The sequence below is a fragment of the Loxodonta africana genome, chromosome 15 (genome assembly GCF_030014295.1).
Source record: "Loxodonta africana isolate mLoxAfr1 chromosome 15, mLoxAfr1.hap2, whole genome shotgun sequence".
Lineage (NCBI taxonomy): Eukaryota > Metazoa > Chordata > Mammalia > Proboscidea > Elephantidae > Loxodonta > Loxodonta africana.
In genome coordinates this window covers 3,814,905-3,834,065 of record NC_087356.1, presented here as the reverse complement: position 1 = coordinate 3,834,065, position 19,161 = coordinate 3,814,905, and the positions used below count along the sequence as shown (strand labels likewise).

The window sequence follows — 19,161 nt, the reverse complement described above, 5'->3', positions numbered from 1 at the left end:
GATTTCAGTCCTTTCAGATTTATCAGTACTTGTTTTATGGCCTAGCATATAGTTTATCCTGGAGAATGTTCCATGTGTCCCTGAAAAGAACGTGGATTCTGCTGTTGTTGGAGTGTTCTACAGATGGGTTAGGTCAAGGTAGTTGACAGTGTGGTTCGTCTTTTTTATCCTTGATACTTTCTGTCTAGTTGTTAGTTGCTTCTGTTTTTTATTTTAAATTGCATATTACTGTGTTAGTACATCAGTAGTATTTTTATTGTTGTTTATAGTCTTTCAGCACCTAGGTTTTAAGACATCTGTACATTGATAATAAATCACACAAATGCCTATTGGCAAGAAATTGCGTATGTTATATTCCATAAAATTTGCTTGTAATTTAACAAAGACTTAGTGAAAAAGTGATAAGCTCTAGGGACATTGGTGAACAAAACCAAGCTTCTGCCCCATGAAAGTTTTCATTATGGAGGACAGCTAAACAGATGGATACTATTGTTAGATGGTAGTAAGTACTCTGGAGAATGACTCAGAGTACACAGGAGAGGGAGTATGGGATTGCCAGGGAGGACATCGGGCCAAAGACCTGAAGGAAGTAGGGTTAAACAGTCCAAGCAGAGGAACAGCAGGCGCTAAGGCTCTGAGGGGGCGAGGGCATTCCTTGGTACATTTTGTAAGATAGCAGGAGGCCTATGTGACAGGGGCAGAGAAGATGAGAGAGTGAGTGGTAGGAGGTAGTCAGAGAAGGAGTGGGATGGGCTAGACCACGGAGGGCACACTGGCCTATGATGAAGAGCTTGCTTTTACTCTAAGTCAGGGCTTGGCGAACTTTCCTATAAAGGACCAGATGGTAAATATTTTATGCTTTGCAAGCCATACTGCAACGTCGCTACACTCACAAGTTCTTGAATATAGTGAAGGACTGCTTGGAGCAGAGCATAGATCAGACACTTCTAATGGTGTGATCAACAGGCATTTATTACGCACAGAATCCACAGAACCGGGCTGAGTAGATAGCTCCCATCATCGGCCTCAGTTCCCCGAAGCCTGGCTTCTGCCCACAGGGTTAGATTGCATCCAGGCATGCCCCAGTTCACATCTTGGGAGGAGAACGCCTAAGTTCCTCTGTCCCAGGATTAATACTAATCAGACAGCCATGTCTGTGTGCCACATAGCATGTACAGAGAGCAGGTAGAAGAACGGACATTGATAGAGGGCAATAAAAGGTAACCGTTATGGATTGAATTGTGTCCCTCAAGAATGTATGTCAGCTAGGCTTGGCCATGATTCCCGGTATTGTGTGGTTGTCTGCCATTTTGTGAGCTGATGTAATTTTCTCATGTGTTGTAAATCCTAATCTCTGTGATGTTAATGAGGCAGAATTAGAAGTAGTTATGTTAATGAGGCACAATCTACAGGATTAGGTTGTATCTTGAGTCAATCTCTTTTGAGATAGAAAAGAGAGAAATATGCAGAGGAGAGGGACCTCATTGCCACCAAGCAGGAAGAACCAGGAGCAGTATGTCCTTTGAACCCAGGGTCCCAGTGCTGAGAAGCTCCTAGACCAGGGGAAAATTGATGACAAGGACCTTCCCCAAGAACCGACAGAGAGAAGAAGCCTTCCCCTGGAGGTGACACCCTGAATTCAAACTTCTAGTCTCCTAAACTGTCAGAGAATAAATTTCTGTTTGTTAAAGCCATCCACTAGTGGTATTTCTGTTACTATAGCACTAGATGACTAAGACAATAACCAAAACCCATTGCTGTCAAGTCCATCCCAACTCATAGCGACCCGATAGCACAGGGGAGAGCTGCCCCACAGGGTTTTCAAGGCTGAAATCTTCACAGAAGCAGACTGCCACATCTTTCTCCTGCAGAGCGGCTGGTGTGTTTGAACCACTGACCTTTTGGTTAGCAGCCGAGCACTATAACCACTCCGTCCCCAGGGCTCCTTAAAACCAAACTGGTTGCCATAGAGTCAATTCCAACTCCTAGTATATTCAACATAGACAATTGAAAATAATAACTTAAAAACGTGCTTACTGTATTAGTAAATGCACAGCGACGCACTGGTACAGCACAGAAGTGCAGAACAGCAGAACAATGCAGAGATGCAGACCGTAAGCTGTTTGAGAGTGTAATGTAATGCTTTCAAAAAAGTTTTCATTATTTTATCTAATTTTGAGTTCAGCATTAAGGAGTTAAATAAAAATATAAATGTGGATACAATTCTCTTTTCTTTCCCAGACAGATGTTGAGTACGTACGCAGTGTTGTAGCCAACCTGGAGAGAGAGTAAGTTCCTCTTAATAATGGAAATGAAAATATTTTAGTTCCTATTGTCTCTTGGCTTTTTGCTAAAAGAAAATTCCCTTCTTTAAGGTTCATTTTTCTGTGAAGTTCAGCGTTCACTGGGCCGCCTATCATTGGTCTTTTCCGTTGTCATAAAGTAGGCGCGTATATATCCAGGTGTCTAAGGGGATAAATTGGTGCAGGATCATATAGGCTGGAAAAGACTTGCATTGTCGTGTGTAGGTAACATATCGAATAAGAGTCCTGAAGGAAGTGAATATGTGGAAAGTTACATGAGATTACTCGCATCAGCCTTCTCACTCTACGGAACAAAAATTGCTGTGCCCCCAGGCAGGTGGTCAGGCAGCAGCTTCAGACGTCAGTGTTAAACTCTGTCCAGATCTGTTCTTTGATTCTGCAGACTGGGTACCAGCTCACGGTGAGCAAGGCACGTACTGGCAACAGGCAGAAAGCCCGTAGGCTCCGGGCGTCTAAATTCCTTCTTACTCTGTGTCAGGAGTTACCGTAGTGCCATCATGAAAAGTGGCCTCTGGTGTTGCCCCCACACGACCGCGTCTTATACTGAAAAAGGAAAAACAAGAGAAGGAACGATTATTTGCCAACTGTAGACATAATGTTAAAACCTGTGGAGTTTTTTATATGCATAGTTTAAGACTAAAGTGTTCATGTGTTAGATTTTCCTCAAGTGTAGAATTTCTTGACATTCTTTACTTACATAAGCACAATTTAGCGTAGACTCCTTAAATAAAGAAACAGGGCAGTAATTATTGGCCCCCCTTCCCAGTGACCACATGGGCAGGTCTGTAGGGCTTATGCAGCGATTCTGTCGATTCACTTCTTCCTCAATGTCCAGGAAAACCAAGCCCAGAGGATGGCATCGGGTTGGGGGGTGGGGGGCACTGCCACTAAGCACTAAGACCATTGTGCAAAGGTAGGTAGTTACACAAGTGCTTTGTGGAGATTTATAAAAACAGAACCAGGGAAAATGCAGATGTGACAGAAATTACATTTGAGTCTCTGAAGACTAATTAAAAAACTTAGAACTGGATTTTCAAGCTCAGCAGCCTTGACATATTGGACCAGATAATTCTTCGTCATGAGGTACCATCCTGTGCCTCGTAGAATGCGTAGCTGGATCCCTGGCCTCCACCCACCAGGTGACAGTAGCACTGCCCGCAGCTGTGACCACCGGGATGTCTCCAGACATTGCTAAATGCCCCGGCGGGGGCGGCGGGGGGGTGCAGAACCACCCCCAGTTGAGAAATACTGGTTTAGAATATAGCCTGTAACCAACACCTAAAGCTTCTTGAAAACTGAAAGACTTTTATTTTTGCCCGGGTATATGTATTTAGTTATACACACAGTCATTCATTTGTTTTTCTTCAATCCTCTCTTTTCTGTGAGGCCTTGAGTTGTGTGTTTTAAATTCAGATACTTTCTAGGAATGTAATGCCTACAATTGGCCAAGGATAGTGGCATTTTAAAGTGTTTTTTAAAACAATTATTTCAAAAAACTTGTGCTATCAGACTAATCTGTGTCTTGTGGTGAATGAATGTTGAGCTACTTCGTTTAACACATTGAATATCTATCCTGCTACAAATGATCACTGATGTGTTTTATGTTAAACAGTAGGTTGGGCATTAAGATAAGTAAAACCCCATAGAGCTTAAATAACGTAGCTAACCTTTCTCATGATAGATTTTCTAAAGAAATCAGTTCTGGCCTGGTGGAAGTAATATCGCCCCCTGAAAGCTATTATCCCGACCTGACAAACTTAAAGGAGACATTTGGAGACTCAAAAGAAAGAGTAAGGTGAGCCACGTGTTGTTTAGGATCTCTCCCTTGTGAGTGTGGTAAACTAGTTCTTGTTTACTGAAGTTTCAGAAAGTTTAAGGTTGAATTTGGTACAAGGTGCAGTAGTCTCATTAAATTCAGGACAGTTTGGGGGTATATTCTGGAGAAGTTCACTCGTGGTATTGAAAGCTTTTAACTTGCTGTGTTTTTCTGAGCTGGCCTTTGAACCACTTCTCTTGTTCAACATTAGTCAATATAGGCCACTAGGTACTCACTCGAAGGACTTTGTATTGTAAATTTTAATACAGTGTTGTTCTTTTTTAAGCATTCTATACATATCCATTCATTTCTACCTGTATGCAGGGCATAGTCCCAGGCACCAGAGCACTGGTCCCCAGAGGGTCGTTTCAGAAGCACTGGCTCGGTGACACATTAAGGTGTTACTGTAAATGGGGCCTGTGGTCAAAGAAGTTGAAAAATACTGGATGACATTTTTTTCAGCAGACGTCTTTACTGCTGGGCATGTCAGTGCCGTTAATACCCTAATGTGCATCGTTGGTCCCCAGCAGGCGAGATGTGTATAGCGTTGCCCAAAGTTACGTGGCATTAGGCTCCTCTTTTCCTCGGGGTGTCTTGACAGTTGGTGTTCTGGGAGAATGCACGTAGATAAAGCCTCTCCTTGAGAGAAAAATGCATTCTCTTTGACTCTGTGTGCTAAGTGTACGTATAGCACAGATACATGTGCAATATGCAGTATAAACACTTGAGGTTTATGTATCTAATCTGACTTTACTAAATTTGAGTCTGATTTCTAACTTATTTTTTCAAAATTTCTATTTCAGATGGAGAACAAAACAGAACTTAGATTATTGTTTTCTAATGATGTATGCTCAGGAAAAGGGCATATATTACATTCAGGTAAGCGTGGGTTTCCCTTTAATGTCTCTCACACTTTTAAAGAAAAAAGTATATCAAGAATTTACTTTCATTAAAGCAGGAGGCTTTTGAAAGCATAAGGCCTCAAGAAGCTGTAAGATCCCAGCTGCATGTGGCAGCTGTTGAGAATGTGGGCGCTGAGGGAGGTCCCATGCTCTGGGTCAGCAAGAGGACCAGCTCTGCAGTAGTGGGCTGACAGTGTGCCGGCCACTTCCCTCCCCCTCCCCATTCCTTCGTCTTCCCTCTCACCCTTCCTCTCTCCTGTTGAAAGGAACTAGGATTTATTTGGCCAATTTTAAAGAAAGATTTCCTTACAATTTTTTAATGGCCTTATAGTAGGATAAAGAGTTTTTTTTTAACACCATGTACAACCACATTTATATTGAAGATAGTAAAACTGATGTTTAGTTCCAATGGTCCAATTTTTAGCAGCTTGGCTGTAATACTGTAAAAGTAGAATAATTATGTAGCGATATGGGTTTTAAGCTAGCTAGCAGACAACAGCTTAAATAATTTTATGAAGCTCTTATTTCTTTCAAATCCCATTCCTGTTAATTACTTAAGCTTAAATTCCATAATCGGAATTTTCTTTCCCTAACCGAAGAGGGTCTTTATCCCTTGTTCAAAATGCAAATATCCCCTAGACGTATAGCACAATAAGCCTATCCGTTATTATATTTTAGTATAAAAAGTTTATTAGATCATTCCCTGAAAGGTTGTTTTGTTGAGAGTGGCAAGAAGCAGCTCTGGGTCCCTGAGTCAGGAAGGGAAGGCAACTGCTGGTGGAGGGTGGAGAGATAGGGAGGAAAGAAAAAAAAACAAAAAAACAAGCATGAAATCAAGTGGGAAGGCAGATGAGGGCAGACTTTGCCTCCTAGGGCCAGCTATACAAAAAAAAAAAAAACAAGCAACCAAACCTGTTGCCTTTGAGTCAATTCCAACTGATGGCGATCCCACGTGACTCAGAATATAGCTGCACTCCATAGGGTTTTCCGTGGTTGTAATACTATGAAAGCAGGTTGCCAGACCTTTCTTTCATGGTGCCACTGAGTGGTTCAAACCACCTATATTTAGATGTCTGTTAACTCTTTCTTGGGTCACAGGATAGGAAATATAAATGTTGAGTAGAGTCAGTATATAACATTGAATATAATAGTGTATAAAAGTTTCACATATAAAAACATAATATCCTAGATTTGGATAATACAGTTGTTTTAAATATCTAAGACAAGTCTTAGTTTAATTTCAAAATAGTAAGAAAAACATTTTCTTTTAACATTTCCCAAGTATTATTATAGCTGAACTTCACTGCTCTGTTCTTGGGTCAGTATATAAATATTTACATTATGGTCAAAATCTTTACATAGATAATTTTAAGGTGGAGTTAGATTGCTTTTAAATTTTGTTTTACATTTCTCTCAAAGAAGAGAATTACTGGAACCTAAAAGCCTTTTTTTGGAGTACAGGAAGAGTAAATATATAGGAAACTAAGAAAAGATTGAGGTTTAGGAAAGAGGGTGGTGAGGACAACTTTTGCTAAGTGAGATAAGAGTATCAGATGTTGTAACAGCAGCAGTGGCTCGTGCTTACCTGTGTCCTAACAGTAGGGGCTGTGAACTGCTAGGTATGGCATGCTTACCTGTGTCCTAACAGCAGGGGCTGTGAACTACTAGGTATGGCATGCTTACCTGTGTCCTAACAGCAGGGGCTGTGAACTGCTAGGTATGGCATGCTTACCTGTGTCCTAACAGCAGGGGCTGTGAACTGCTAGGTATGGCATGCTTACCTGTGTCCTAACAGCAGGGGCTGTGAACTGCTAGGTATGGCATGCTTACCTGTGTCCTAATAGCAGGGGCTATGAACTACTAGGTATGGCATACTAACCTGTGTCCTAACAGCAGGGGCTGTGAACTACTAGGTATGGCATGCTTACCTGTGTCAAGTACTGCTCCTTAGAGTATGTTCTTCACAGTTCCTAACTCATTTAATAGTCATTTTTACCGTTACAAGATCATGCCGTCTGTTCTGTCTTATAATCTGCTTTGCTGCCATTTATTATAGACACCTTAATATGCCAGTCCCCCACGTGTCTGTCAGTTTGTCATGCTCCGGGAGCTTGCATGTTGCTGTGATGCTGGAAGCTATGCCACCAGTATTGAGATATCAGCAGGGTCACCCATGGAGGACAGGTTTCAGCTGAGCTTCCAGACTAAGACAGACTAGGAAGAAGGACCTGGCAGTCTACTTCGGAAAAGTATTAGCCAGTGAAAACCTTATGAATAGCAGCAGAACATTGTCTGATATAGTGCTGGAAGATGAGCCCCCCAGGTTGGAAGGCACTCAAAAGATGACTGGGGAAGAGCTGCCTCCTCAAAGTAGAGTCGACCTTAATGACGTGGATGGAGTGAAGCTTTCGGGACCTTCATTTGCTGATGTGGCACAACTCAAAATGAGAAGAAACAGCTGCAAACATCCATTAATAATTGGAACCTGGAATGTATGAAGCATGAATCTAGGAAAATTAGAAATCGTCAAAAATGAAATGGAATGCATAAACATCGATATCCTAGGCATTAGTGAGCTGAAGTGGACTGGTATTGGCCATTTTGAATCGGACAATCATATAGTCTTCTATGCTGGGAATGACAACTTGAAGAGGAGTGGTGCTGCATTCATCGTCAAAAAGAACATTTCAAGATCCATCCTGAAGTACAGTGCTGTCAGTGATAGGATAATATTCATACGTCTACAAGGAATACCAGTTAATACGACTATTATTCAAATATATGCACCAACCAGTAGGGCCAAAGATGAAGAAATAGAAGATTTTTATCAGCTGCTGCAGTCTGAAATTGATCGAACATGCAGTCAAGATGCATTGATAATTACTGGTGATTTTAATGTGAAAGTTGAAAACAAAGAAGAAGGATCACTAGTTAGAAAATATGGCCTTGGTGATAGAAACAATGCCGGAGATCGAATGATAGAATTTTGCAAGACCAACGACTTCCTTGCAAATACCTTCTTTCACCAACATAAATGGTGACTATACACATGGACCTTGCCAGATGGAGCACACAGGAATCAAATTGACTACATCTATGGAAAGAGACGATGGAAAAGCTCAATATCATCAGTCAGAACAAGGCCAGGGGCCGACTGTGGAACAGACCGTCAATTGCTCATATGCAAGTTCAAGCTGAAACTGAAGAAAATCAGAGCAAGTCCATGAGAGCCAAAATATGACCTTCAGTATATCCCACCTGAATTTAGAGACCTCCTGAAGAACAGATTTGATGCATTGAACACTGGTGACCGAAGACTGGATGAGTTGTGGAATGACATCAAGGACATCATACATGAAGAAAGCAAGAGGTCATTGAAAAGACAGGAAAGAAAGAAAAGACCAAGATGGAAGTCGGCGGAGACTCTGAAACTTGCTTTCAAATGTCAAGCAGCTAAAGCAAAAGGAAAAATTGATGAAGTAAAAGAACTGAAGATTTCAAAGGGTGGCTCGAGAAGACAAAGTAAAGTATTATAATGACATGTGCAAAGAGCTGGAGATGGAAAACCAAAAGGGAAGAACACGCTCCGCGTTTCTCAAGCTGAAAGAACTGAAGAAAAAATTCAAGCCTCGAGTTGCAGTAGTGAAGGATTCCATGGGGAAAATATTAAATGACGCAGGAAGCATCAGAAGAAGATGAAAGGAATACACAGTCATTATACCGAAAAGAATCAGTCCATGTTCAGCCATTTCAAGAAATAGCATATGATCAGGAACCGATGGTACTGAAGGAAGAAGTCCAAGCTGCTCTGAAGGCATTGGTGAAAAACAAGGCTCCAGGAATTGATGGAATATCAATTGAGATGTTTCAACAAACAGATGCAGCGTTGGAGGTGCTCACTCATCTATGCCAAGAAATATGGAAGACAGCTTCCTGGCCAACTGACTGGAAGAGATCCATATTTATGCCTATTCCCAAGAAAGGTGATCCAACTGAATGTGGAAATTATAGAACAATATCATGAATATCACATGCAAGCAAAATTCTGCTGAAGATGATTCAAAAACGGCTGCAGCAGTATATTGACAGGGAACTGCCAGAAATTCAGGCTGGATTCAGAAGAGGACGTAGAACTAGGGACATCATTGCTGATGTCAGATGGATCCTGGCTGAAAGCAGAGAATACCAGAAGGATGTTTACCTGTGTTTTATTGACTATGCAAATACATTTGACTGTGTGGATCATAGCAAATTATGGATAACATTGCGAAGAATGGGAATTCCAGAACACTTAATTGTGCTCATGAGGAACCTTTCCATAGATCAAGAGGCAGTTCAGACAGAACAAGGGGATACTGATTGGTTTAAAGTCAGAAAAGGTGTGCATCAGGGTTGTATTATTTCACTATACCTATTCAATCTGTATGCTGAGCGAATAATCCGAGAAGCTGGACTATATGAAGATGAACGGGGCATCAGGATTGGAGGGAGACTCATTAACAACCTGCGTTATGCAGATGACACAACCTTGCTTGCTGAAAGTGAAGAGGACTTGAAGCACTTACTAATGAAGATCAAAGACCACAGCCTTAAGTATGGATTGCACCTCAATGTAAAAAAAAACAAAGATTCTCACAACTGGACCAATGAGCAACATCATGATAAACGGAGAAAAGATTGAAGTTGTCAAGGATTTCATTCTACTTGGATCCACAATCAACACCCATGGAAGCAGCAGCCAAGAAATCAAAAGACACATTGCATTGGGTAAATCTGCTGCAAAGGACCTCTTTAAAATGTTGAAGAGCAAAGATGTCACCCTGAAGACTAAGGTGCGTCTGACCCAAGCCATGGTATTTTCAATCGCATCATATGCATGTGAAAGCTGGATGATGAAGAAGGAAGACCGAAGAAAAGTTGACGCCTTTGAATTGTGGTGTTGGTGAAGAATATTGAATATACCATGGACTGTCAGAAGAACGAATAAATCTGTCTTGGAAGAAGTACAACCAGAGTGCTCCTTAGAAGCAAGGATGGAGAGACTGCGTCTTACATACTTTGGACATGTTGTCAGGAGGGATCAGTCCCTGGAGAAGGACATCATGCTTGGCAGAGTTACAGGGTCAGCAGAAAAGAGGAAGACCCTCGATGCGGTGGATTGACACAGCGGCTACAACAATGAGCTCAAGCATAACAACGATTGTAAGGATGGCTCAAGACCGGGCAGTGTTTCGTTCTGTTGTGCTTAGGGTCGCTATGAGTTGGAGCCAACTTGATGGTACCTAACGACAACAACAACAAATATGCCAGTAAATACAGATGTGTATAATTTTTAATTACTTCTTGAAGTACCTACCATATTCCATATGCATAACTATTATTGCTCATTTAGATTGCTTCCAGTTTTTCATTGTTACAAAGATGAGTCCGATGAACATTCCTAAATTTACCATATTTGCCCAAAAATTATGACTCAGAAAAGAGGGAGTTGCTTTATATTTATATGCAGGCTTTACGTGATCTCTCATATGGAATTCTCTCAGTAAGTTCGTTTTGATCTACAAAGTATTGGTGGAAAAAACACATTAACCTGAAAAGTCGTCAGTTTAATTCTAGTTTTGTATGTTTATAGATGTATGTGTGTGTTTACATGTATCTGTGTGTATGTGTGTGTTTACGTGTATCCGTGTATACCAATCAAAAAAAAGCCAAACCCAGTGCTATTGAGTCGATTCCGACTCATAGCGACCCTATAGGACAGAGTAGAACTGCCCCATAGAGTTTCCAAGGAGCACCTGGTGGATTCGAACTGCCCACCCTTTGGTTAGCAGCCGTAGCACTTAACCACTATGCCACCAGGGTTTCCGTATCTGTGTGTGTTTACATGTATCTGTGTTTACATGTATCAGTGTATATATATATATGTGTTTACATGTATCTGTATATGTGTGTGTTTACATGTATCTGTGTTTACATGTATCTGTTTACATGTATCTGTGTATATGTGTGTGTTTACATGTATCTGTATATGTGCGTTTACATGTATCTGTGTATATTGTGTGTTTACATGTATCTGTACATGTGTGTTTACATGTATCTGTGTGTTTACGTGTATCTGTATGTGTGTGCTTACATGTATCTCTGTGTTTACATGTATCTGTGTATGTGTGTTTACATGTATCTGTGTGTTTACATGTATCTGTACGTGTTTACATGTATCTGTGTACATGTGTGTTTACATGTATCTGTGTGTTTACATGTGTCTGTGTGTGTGTTTATATATGTGCGCATATGACTCCTCCTCCTCTTACATTCACATACTGCAGAAACGATATTTTGTGTCTTGCTTTTTCACTCCCCTCTGTAAACTAGCAATCACTAACGAGAGGTATGTTAGATTATTCAAAGAGTGGGTTTTGTCATGATGAAACACTGGTGTTAGCCATTTATGTCCACTCAAAAACCTGTACACGAATGTTCATAGCAGCTTTATGTGTCATCCCCAAAGGCTGGAAGCAGCCTAAATGTCCGTCAGCAGGTGAACGGTTACCCTGAAGTAAGTCCAGACTGCGGAGCACCACGTGGTAACAGGGAGGCAGGAACTGCTGATGCCCCTGACCACTTGGGTGGATCTCAATGGAGTTACTCTGAATGAAGAAAGCTGACCCCAGAAGATTACGTGCTACATGATTTCATTTAGGTAGCACTGAAACGACAAAATTGTAGAGAGGGCAACAGGTGATTGGTTGCCAGAGGTGAGGAAGGGAGGGAAGGAGACAGGGAGGGAGATGACTGTGGAGATAAGAGTAAATCAGAGTCAGTTTCCTGGTTGTGGTATTGCTCTGTAGTTACGCAGTGTGTCAGCATTGGGGAAAAGCGGATGAGAGATATACAAGTTGTCTCTGCATTGTCTCTTACAATTATCTCAAAATAAAAAGTTTTTTTAAGTTAAATATTTGATGAGATGTGAGTGTGGAACAAATCAATTTTCTAAATTAATAGTAAAAATATAATTTTAAATATGTGTGGTAACTGAAATTAGCATTTTAGTTAAATACTAAATTAAAATTTTAGTAGGTATTTGACTGTTTCATTTACATCCCTATATATTTAAATCAGCTCCAAACTTGTTTTTGAATGTACTCGTTGGGAAAATTTGGGGTTGCCCGTACTAAGAATTATCTTTCCTTCGGGCACATATAGTCCATATTTAGGTTTGAGGGTAAACATCTCACCTTTTAGAAGCAGGGTTAGGTGCCAGTGTATCACTGTACTTTGTCTGGTTTTCCCCGAACCTTCCCCTAAAGCTCTGAGGGCATGAACCACATCCTGTCTGTTCACTAATGGATCTACTGGGTTTAGTACAGTGTCTGGAACACAGTAGAAGTTCAGAAGATACTTGCTGAATCAGTCCAAATCATGTCTTCCCAAATACTGATATTTTCTTCACAGACAGGAATAAAAAAGGTCACGTAGTATGTAAGTACATGAAAAATCCAAACATTAGAACAGGTAAAAATTACTTAGCAGATAACTAGAAATAGTAATGTGAAATTGAGAAAAGGAGAGATTTTCTTACAATATTAAAATAACCTTGTGACATTGAAAGGAGAGGAGACTCTGGGCCGGAGGCCGTTGCACACACCCGTGGTCCCTGATCTCTCTCAGCTCTCACTTTCCCTGACTTGATTGGTGGGAATACCAAGCACAGATAGCAGTAGTGCTGACAGAGCATAGAGGGTTAACTGGTACTCCGTGAATTGCTACAGCGTCTTTTGTCAGTGTTTTGAAAATACACATTAAAATACAAAAGAAGAGCTTTTAGTAATCTGTCCTCCAGGATTGAAAAAGCACTGACCGGTCTGGATCCGGTCGCTGTCGAGTCGACTGCAGTTCATAGCGACCCTACAGGACAGAGTAGGACTGCCCCATAGGGTTTCCAAGGACTGCCTGCTGGATTTCAACTGCTGACCTTTTGGTTAGCAGCTGTAGCTCTTCATGACTACGCCACCAGGGTTTCCTAGAATTGCCCCATAAGGTTTCCAAGAAATGCCTGGTGGATTCGAACTGCCAGCCTTTTGGTTAGCAGCCGAACTGTTAACCATTGTTCCACCAGGGCTCCAAAAAGTGGGATCCTGTTGCCCTTGAATCAATTCCGACTCATAAAAAAAAGACTCATAGTGACCGTATAAAAAAAAACAAACCAAACCCATTGCCGTCAAGTTGATTTTGACTCATAGCGACCCTATAGTGACCATATAGGACAGAGTAAACCTGTCCCATAGCGTTTCCAAGGAGTGGCTGGTGGACTTGAACTGCTTACCTTTTGGTTACCAGCCACGTGCTTGACCATTGTGCCACCAAAACCAAACCTGTTGCCGTTGAGTCGATTCTGACTCATATTGACCCCCATAGGAACCTTATATATAGGTCTGTATGTTCTTTATGTACATATAGGTATCCAGTGATATACATCCAACTTTTAACATTGGCCCCTTCAACTAGCAGGGTGGAAGGCAGAAAAGAAAAGCTGCTAGCTTTTTCTTTGACCTTCACTTTGACTGGGTACATGTTGTACATCAAACGCAAGAAAAAAATTTAAAGGACTACGAAATTATTTTCCCTTGAAAAGAGGAGATATGGGGCAGCATAAGAAGGCTGAGAAGGAGGGACCCATGAACCTGCACTGTTGTTCCAATGCCAAGGCCTGGGTCAGCTGGCCTCATTCAGCGTGACTTCTGTCTTATTCTCTCATTTGCCTTTAATAATATTTATTTTTTCATCATTTTTTGACCAGTGTTTTCCTGGTTTTCATTATAAAATCTTAAGTTTGTCAATAATAACGCTCTTTTAAGTCTCTCCTTTGTTTTCTGATTTATTAATATGATTGTTCAATTTTCTCTAGCTTGAAGATGATATTATTGTCAAACAGAATTACTTTAATACTATAAAAAATTTTGCACTTCAACTTTCTTCTGAGGAATGGATGATTTTAGAGTTTTCTCAGCTTGGCTTCATTGGTAAGAAAAAGTGTACAATTTACTTACTTTTCAAAATAATTTTGACTCTCAGAATCTTTAACTGTTATTTTACTCTAAAGTTGTCTTTTCTCTATGGAGATAAAAAATCAACTGCTTTTAAGAAAATTACACATAGGTGTCATGGATTGAATTGTGTCCCCCCAAAATATGTGTCAAGTTGGTTAGGCCATGATTCCCAGTATCGTGCGGTTGTCCTCCATTTTGTGTTTGTAATTTTATGTTAAAGAGGATTGTAACATGCCCCTTACCCAGGTCATATCCCTGAGCCAGTGTACAGGGAATTTCCCTGAGGTGTGGCCTGCACCACCATTCATCTCTCAAAAGATGAAAAGGAAAGGGACAGGAGTAGAGAGGGATGACCTCATACCACCAAGAAAGCTGCATCAGGGGCACAGCGGGTCCTTTGGACCTGGGGCCCCTGCACAGAGAAGCTCCTAGTCAGGGGGAACACTGATGAGAAGGCTGACAGCGAGAGAAAGCCTTCCTTCCCCTGGAGTTGATGCCCTGAATTTGGACTTTCAGCCTACTAGAAATAAATTTCTCTTTGTTAAAGCCATCTACTTGTGGTATTTCTGTTACAGCAGCTCTAGATGACTAAGACAGTAGGTAAACTTCCTTCTGTGAAATGATGAAAGTCAATCAAAAATAGAGTTTGGAGGCTTTTAAGGTTTTAATACTTAGTATTCTGAGACTCCACAAGGTGGCTCTGCTGGCTTCTTACGCATACACTATGCCAACCATGGTCCTAGTGAACGTGTTCGGTTTATTCTGTTACCCTAGCTCTTCTTTCACAGCCCGATGTTTTTGCAAGACTTGGATCTTTTAAGAAGAGTGCCGCACTAAACGTGCTCTGGTATAAATTCCTGGTCTTTTCAGGTGGTGCATGAAGTTCTTGTTCAGTGATTTTTTATTCATTTGTTTCTTTCTTTGGCTAGTTGAAGTGTTCATTTTAAAACCTTTTTTTTTTTTTTAAAGTTTCTAAATTAGCCACCTGAAAAGAATATGTTTAAAGTCGGAGAATTAAAGAAAATGTACAGATTTTTAAAAACACCTAAAGGACATTTTACTTCTATATAAACCAAAACCAAACCCACTGCCATCGAGTCGATTCCAACTCAGCAGCCCTATAGGACAGAGTAGAACTGCCCCATAGGGGTTCCAAGGCTGCAATCTTTACAGAAGCAGACTGCCACATGTTTCTCCCGCAGAGCGGCTGGTGGGTTTGAACAGCCAACCCTTCAGTTAGCAGCTGGAGCTTAACCACTATACCACCAGGGCTCCTCTCCACTTCCTACAGTACTTTAAAACTTTAAGTATTAGAGGCTAAACTTTTGCCCTTCTTGATACTTTAACATAAACTTATTTTAAAAGTCAGAAAGCGTCTTTACTTGTGAAGATTTCCGTGGAGACAGAATTAGGAATCCTTATTTTTTGCATTTATTGATTTAGCTAAAAAATCTTTGTCTTAACTTCTCATGTCCCTTTTTTATGGGAATAATTGTCATGAGATATGAAGGAAAAATCTCTGATTTTCTTTTTGAATCTTTTGAGCCAGTGTTTCTGTGATAGATTTTGTAATAGAAAAAGTAAGGAGTAGTTCAGTACTCCCATTTATACCCAAATGGTAGCTCAAGAGAAAGTTTAGCTGAAGAAAGTGTGTTTATGATGATACAAGTGGGAAATGTGGTAATTTATAGTTGAAAGCACAAGCTTACTGTCGCTCTCACTGAACTTGTTATAATGCTTATCTCATTACTGCAGCTATTGACTTGGAATATCTTTTCAGGTAAAATGTTTCAAGCGCCAGACCTTACTCTGATTGTAGAATTCATATTTATGTTTTATAAGGAGAAACCCATTGATTGGCTTTTAGACCACATTCTCTGGGTGAAAGTCTGCAACCCTGAAAAAGATGCAGTAAGTTAATTTTTTGTGGGGGTGGAGGAGGCTTCTTTTCTGTAATTCATGCAAGGGACTTTTAGTGAAGTGATTTTGTGAATGAACAGTTAAGTAGGCAGCTGAAAGAGAACAGTGTTTCTACTTAAAGCTTAAATTGCCTGCCTTCTTTCTTGAAATCATAAAAAGTTTCTGTACTAGAGAGACTCTGAAAGAAGCCAGTGAAAAATTCTGTAATTCAGGGAAGCCTATTGCAGGACAGTGAGCTTTCTTTAAATTACTGATGAATGTTTATTGTTTCTTTAAACCCGTTGCCACCAAGTTGATTCCAATTGATAGTGACACTGTAGGGCAGAGTAGAACTGCCCCATAGGGTTTCCAAGGAGCAGCTGGTAGATTTGAACTGCCGACCTTTTGGTGAGCAGCTGTAGCTCTTAACCACTAGGCCATTCCTGCCCCTCTCTGCCCCCATCACTAGGCTTGTGGAAATCTGTATCTTCCCGCCTGTTGTCAAAGGATTAGTGTCCTTGAAAGGCTAATCTGCCCACCAAATAGCTGAGCCCATGAGGTAAAAAAAAACTGACAGTCCAATCAAAACCATGAAAACCCTTAAATCACTTAGAAATTTTAGCATACGATCCCTTAAACAATTTTATCTGTTCCTTCACTCTTCCTTAGTCCATGGTTTTGTTTTGTTTTGTTTATTGTGGTAAAAAGTACATCACAAAACGTTTGCCAGTTCTACAGTGTTTACATGTACAATTCAGTGACGTTAATTCTCTTCCTCACATTGGACAGCTAACGTAACTATCCTTTTCCACTTATTTCTCACCCTTAACAGAATCTCAGTGCCCCCTGAGCAGTGACTCCCTCGTCCCCCCTTGCTCTGGTAACCACTGCCATGGAGTTGATTACCTCTGGTCCACCCACTCCTAGCAACCCTGTAGGACAGAGCCGAACAGCCCCATAGGGTTTCTAAGGCTGTGAATCTTTACAGAAGCAGACTGCCACATCTTTACCTCTGGTAACCACTAACAAGGAGCCCTGGTGGTGCAGTGGTTAAGAACTTCACTGCTAACCAAAAGGTCAGCAGTTCGAATCCGCCAATCACTCCTTGGAAACCCTATGGGGCAGTTTGGCTCTGTCCTGTAGGGTTGCTATGAGTTGGAATTGACTCAACAGCAACGAGAACCACTAATAAACTTTGGTCTCGGTAGATTTGCCTATTTTTCTAAGTGGAATCATACAATATTTGTCCTTTTGTGACAGACTCGTTTCACTCAGCTTAGTGTTTTCAGGGTTCATCATGTTGTGGCTTGCATCAGGGCTTGATTTCTCTTTATGGCTGAGTAATGTTCCACTGTATGAATATACCACATTTTGTTGATGGGCATTTAGGTTGTGTCCACATTTTGGCTCTTGTGAATAGTGCTGCAGTGAGCATTGGTGTACAAGTTTCTGTTTACATTCCAGCTGTCACTTCTTCTGGGTATATACCTAGGATTTGGGTTATGGGCCGTGTGGTGGTTTTACGTGTAACTCTATGAGGAACTGCTAACCTGTTGTTCACAGTGGCATATCATTTTACATGCCCACCAGCAACACATGTGGGTTCCAGTTTCTCACATCCTCATCACCCTCTGTTATTTTCCATTTTTTTTGATCATAGTCACTCTAGAGGGGTTGAAGGAAACCTCATTGTGGTTTTCATTTGCATCTCCTTATTGACGGATGACATTGAGCATCTTTTTATGTGCTTGATGGCCATTTGTATATCCTCTGGTGAAATGTCTATTCAAGTCCTCTGCCCATTTTTTGATTGGGCTGTTTGTCTTTTTTGTTGTTCCTTTATTGGAGTTCTTTATATATACCAGACATTAAGCCTTTATTCAGTATATGGTTCCCCAAAATTTTCTCCCTTAATCCATGTTATTCTCTGGGCCTTCATGCTCCAGTTGCTTCCCCTAGGAAGACTGTCCAGAAGGCTGTCACCATCTACTTGATGACCACCTGAAGAATATCTCTTTGACAGTGGTCTGGGGGAGCCCTTCACACAATTTACACATTCTTCCAAAGCTTTATCGGCCTGCTTTGACTCTTCAGCCTGATTGCTTTCATTGCCTGTGGCACGAGCTCTCTTGAGTGGTGGGCTGAGGCTCACACTGTTTAAGTTACTTTCTTCTCTCCTTTCCTCTCTGTCTCTCCTCCGTCTTCCTTTCTCCACCCTCTTCCCCGCTTCTCCCCTTTACTGCCCTCCCTTTACCCTCCCTCCCTGTACCTCCCCATTCTCCTTCTATCTGAGCAGTAGAATGTGTGTAACTAAAATGCACTATTTTAGCTCTATTCTAGTTATTAGTGATAGTGCTAATGAAGTAAAACCTTTGAACAGAATTAGGCATTATAATATCCAGTACATTTTTGGAGGTCTTTTCAAAGTGGAAATGTTTTATAAATGGTCTTTTTCAATTTCTTCTTGGCCCAGAATTTATGGAAGTCATTGTGTACTGTCCTGGAAATAGTTCATAGAAGCATGACAGGATTGTCAGGGCCCTCTGGAAACACTGACCTAATGCAGCATTGAGAGCTTGCTAGCGACATGGGTCTTGCAGGGTTTCAGCAGTCATCACACACTACGATCAAGCACCAGGACAGCTTGTAATCTTAAGTCTGGGCCGTGATGCATCTTGCATTGAAATATAAAACTCAAAAAAACCAAACCCATTGTCGTCGAGCCAATTCCGACTCTTAGTGTCCCTATAGGACAAAGTAGAACCGCCCCATGGGGTTTCTAAGGCTGTAAATCTTAACAGAAGCAGACTGCCACGTCTTTCTCCCATGGAGCCGCTGGCGGGTTCAAACAGCAACCAAGCACTTTAACCACTGTGCCACCAGGGCATTAGGGTATGATTCATGGCCTTATAATATTAAACGTCAAACCTATGTTAACATATCTTGAAGGGTCGTTGAAATCAAATCCTTCAGTCTTTACTTAGATGTACTTATTTGTAAGCATCCGATCGTGTCTGTTTGTCAAGTAGGTAGCAAATCTGTTAATGCTTGGAAGAGGACCGGAAGAATTGTATGGTTTGGAATTAGAAGATGAAGTTTCATTATCTTTTCAATAGTCTTCTAAAGGACTTACTGTTTTTCTGATGAGGACATGATTTCACTCCAGTATGTAA

At 41.0% G+C, this 19,161-nt stretch overlaps 1 protein-coding gene across 5 annotated transcripts in view; it reads left to right on the top strand.

Annotated features, from left to right (window-relative positions):
• The window catches only part of MGAT4A (alpha-1,3-mannosyl-glycoprotein 4-beta-N-acetylglucosaminyltransferase A), an 83,208-nt gene that overhangs the window by 55,632 nt on the left and 8,415 nt on the right, over nt 1–19,161 (top strand). For all 5 annotated transcript variants that reach the window (XM_064268440.1, XM_064268442.1, XM_064268439.1 and 2 more), the window contains 5 exons: nt 2,242–2,288; nt 4,006–4,119; nt 4,944–5,019; nt 13,948–14,062; nt 15,870–16,000. In XM_064268440.1, the coding sequence (XP_064124510.1) occupies nt 2,242–2,288; nt 4,006–4,119; nt 4,944–5,019; nt 13,948–14,062; nt 15,870–16,000 (483 nt within the window). The remainder of the gene's footprint in view (nt 1–2,241; nt 2,289–4,005; nt 4,120–4,943; nt 5,020–13,947; nt 14,063–15,869; nt 16,001–19,161) is intronic.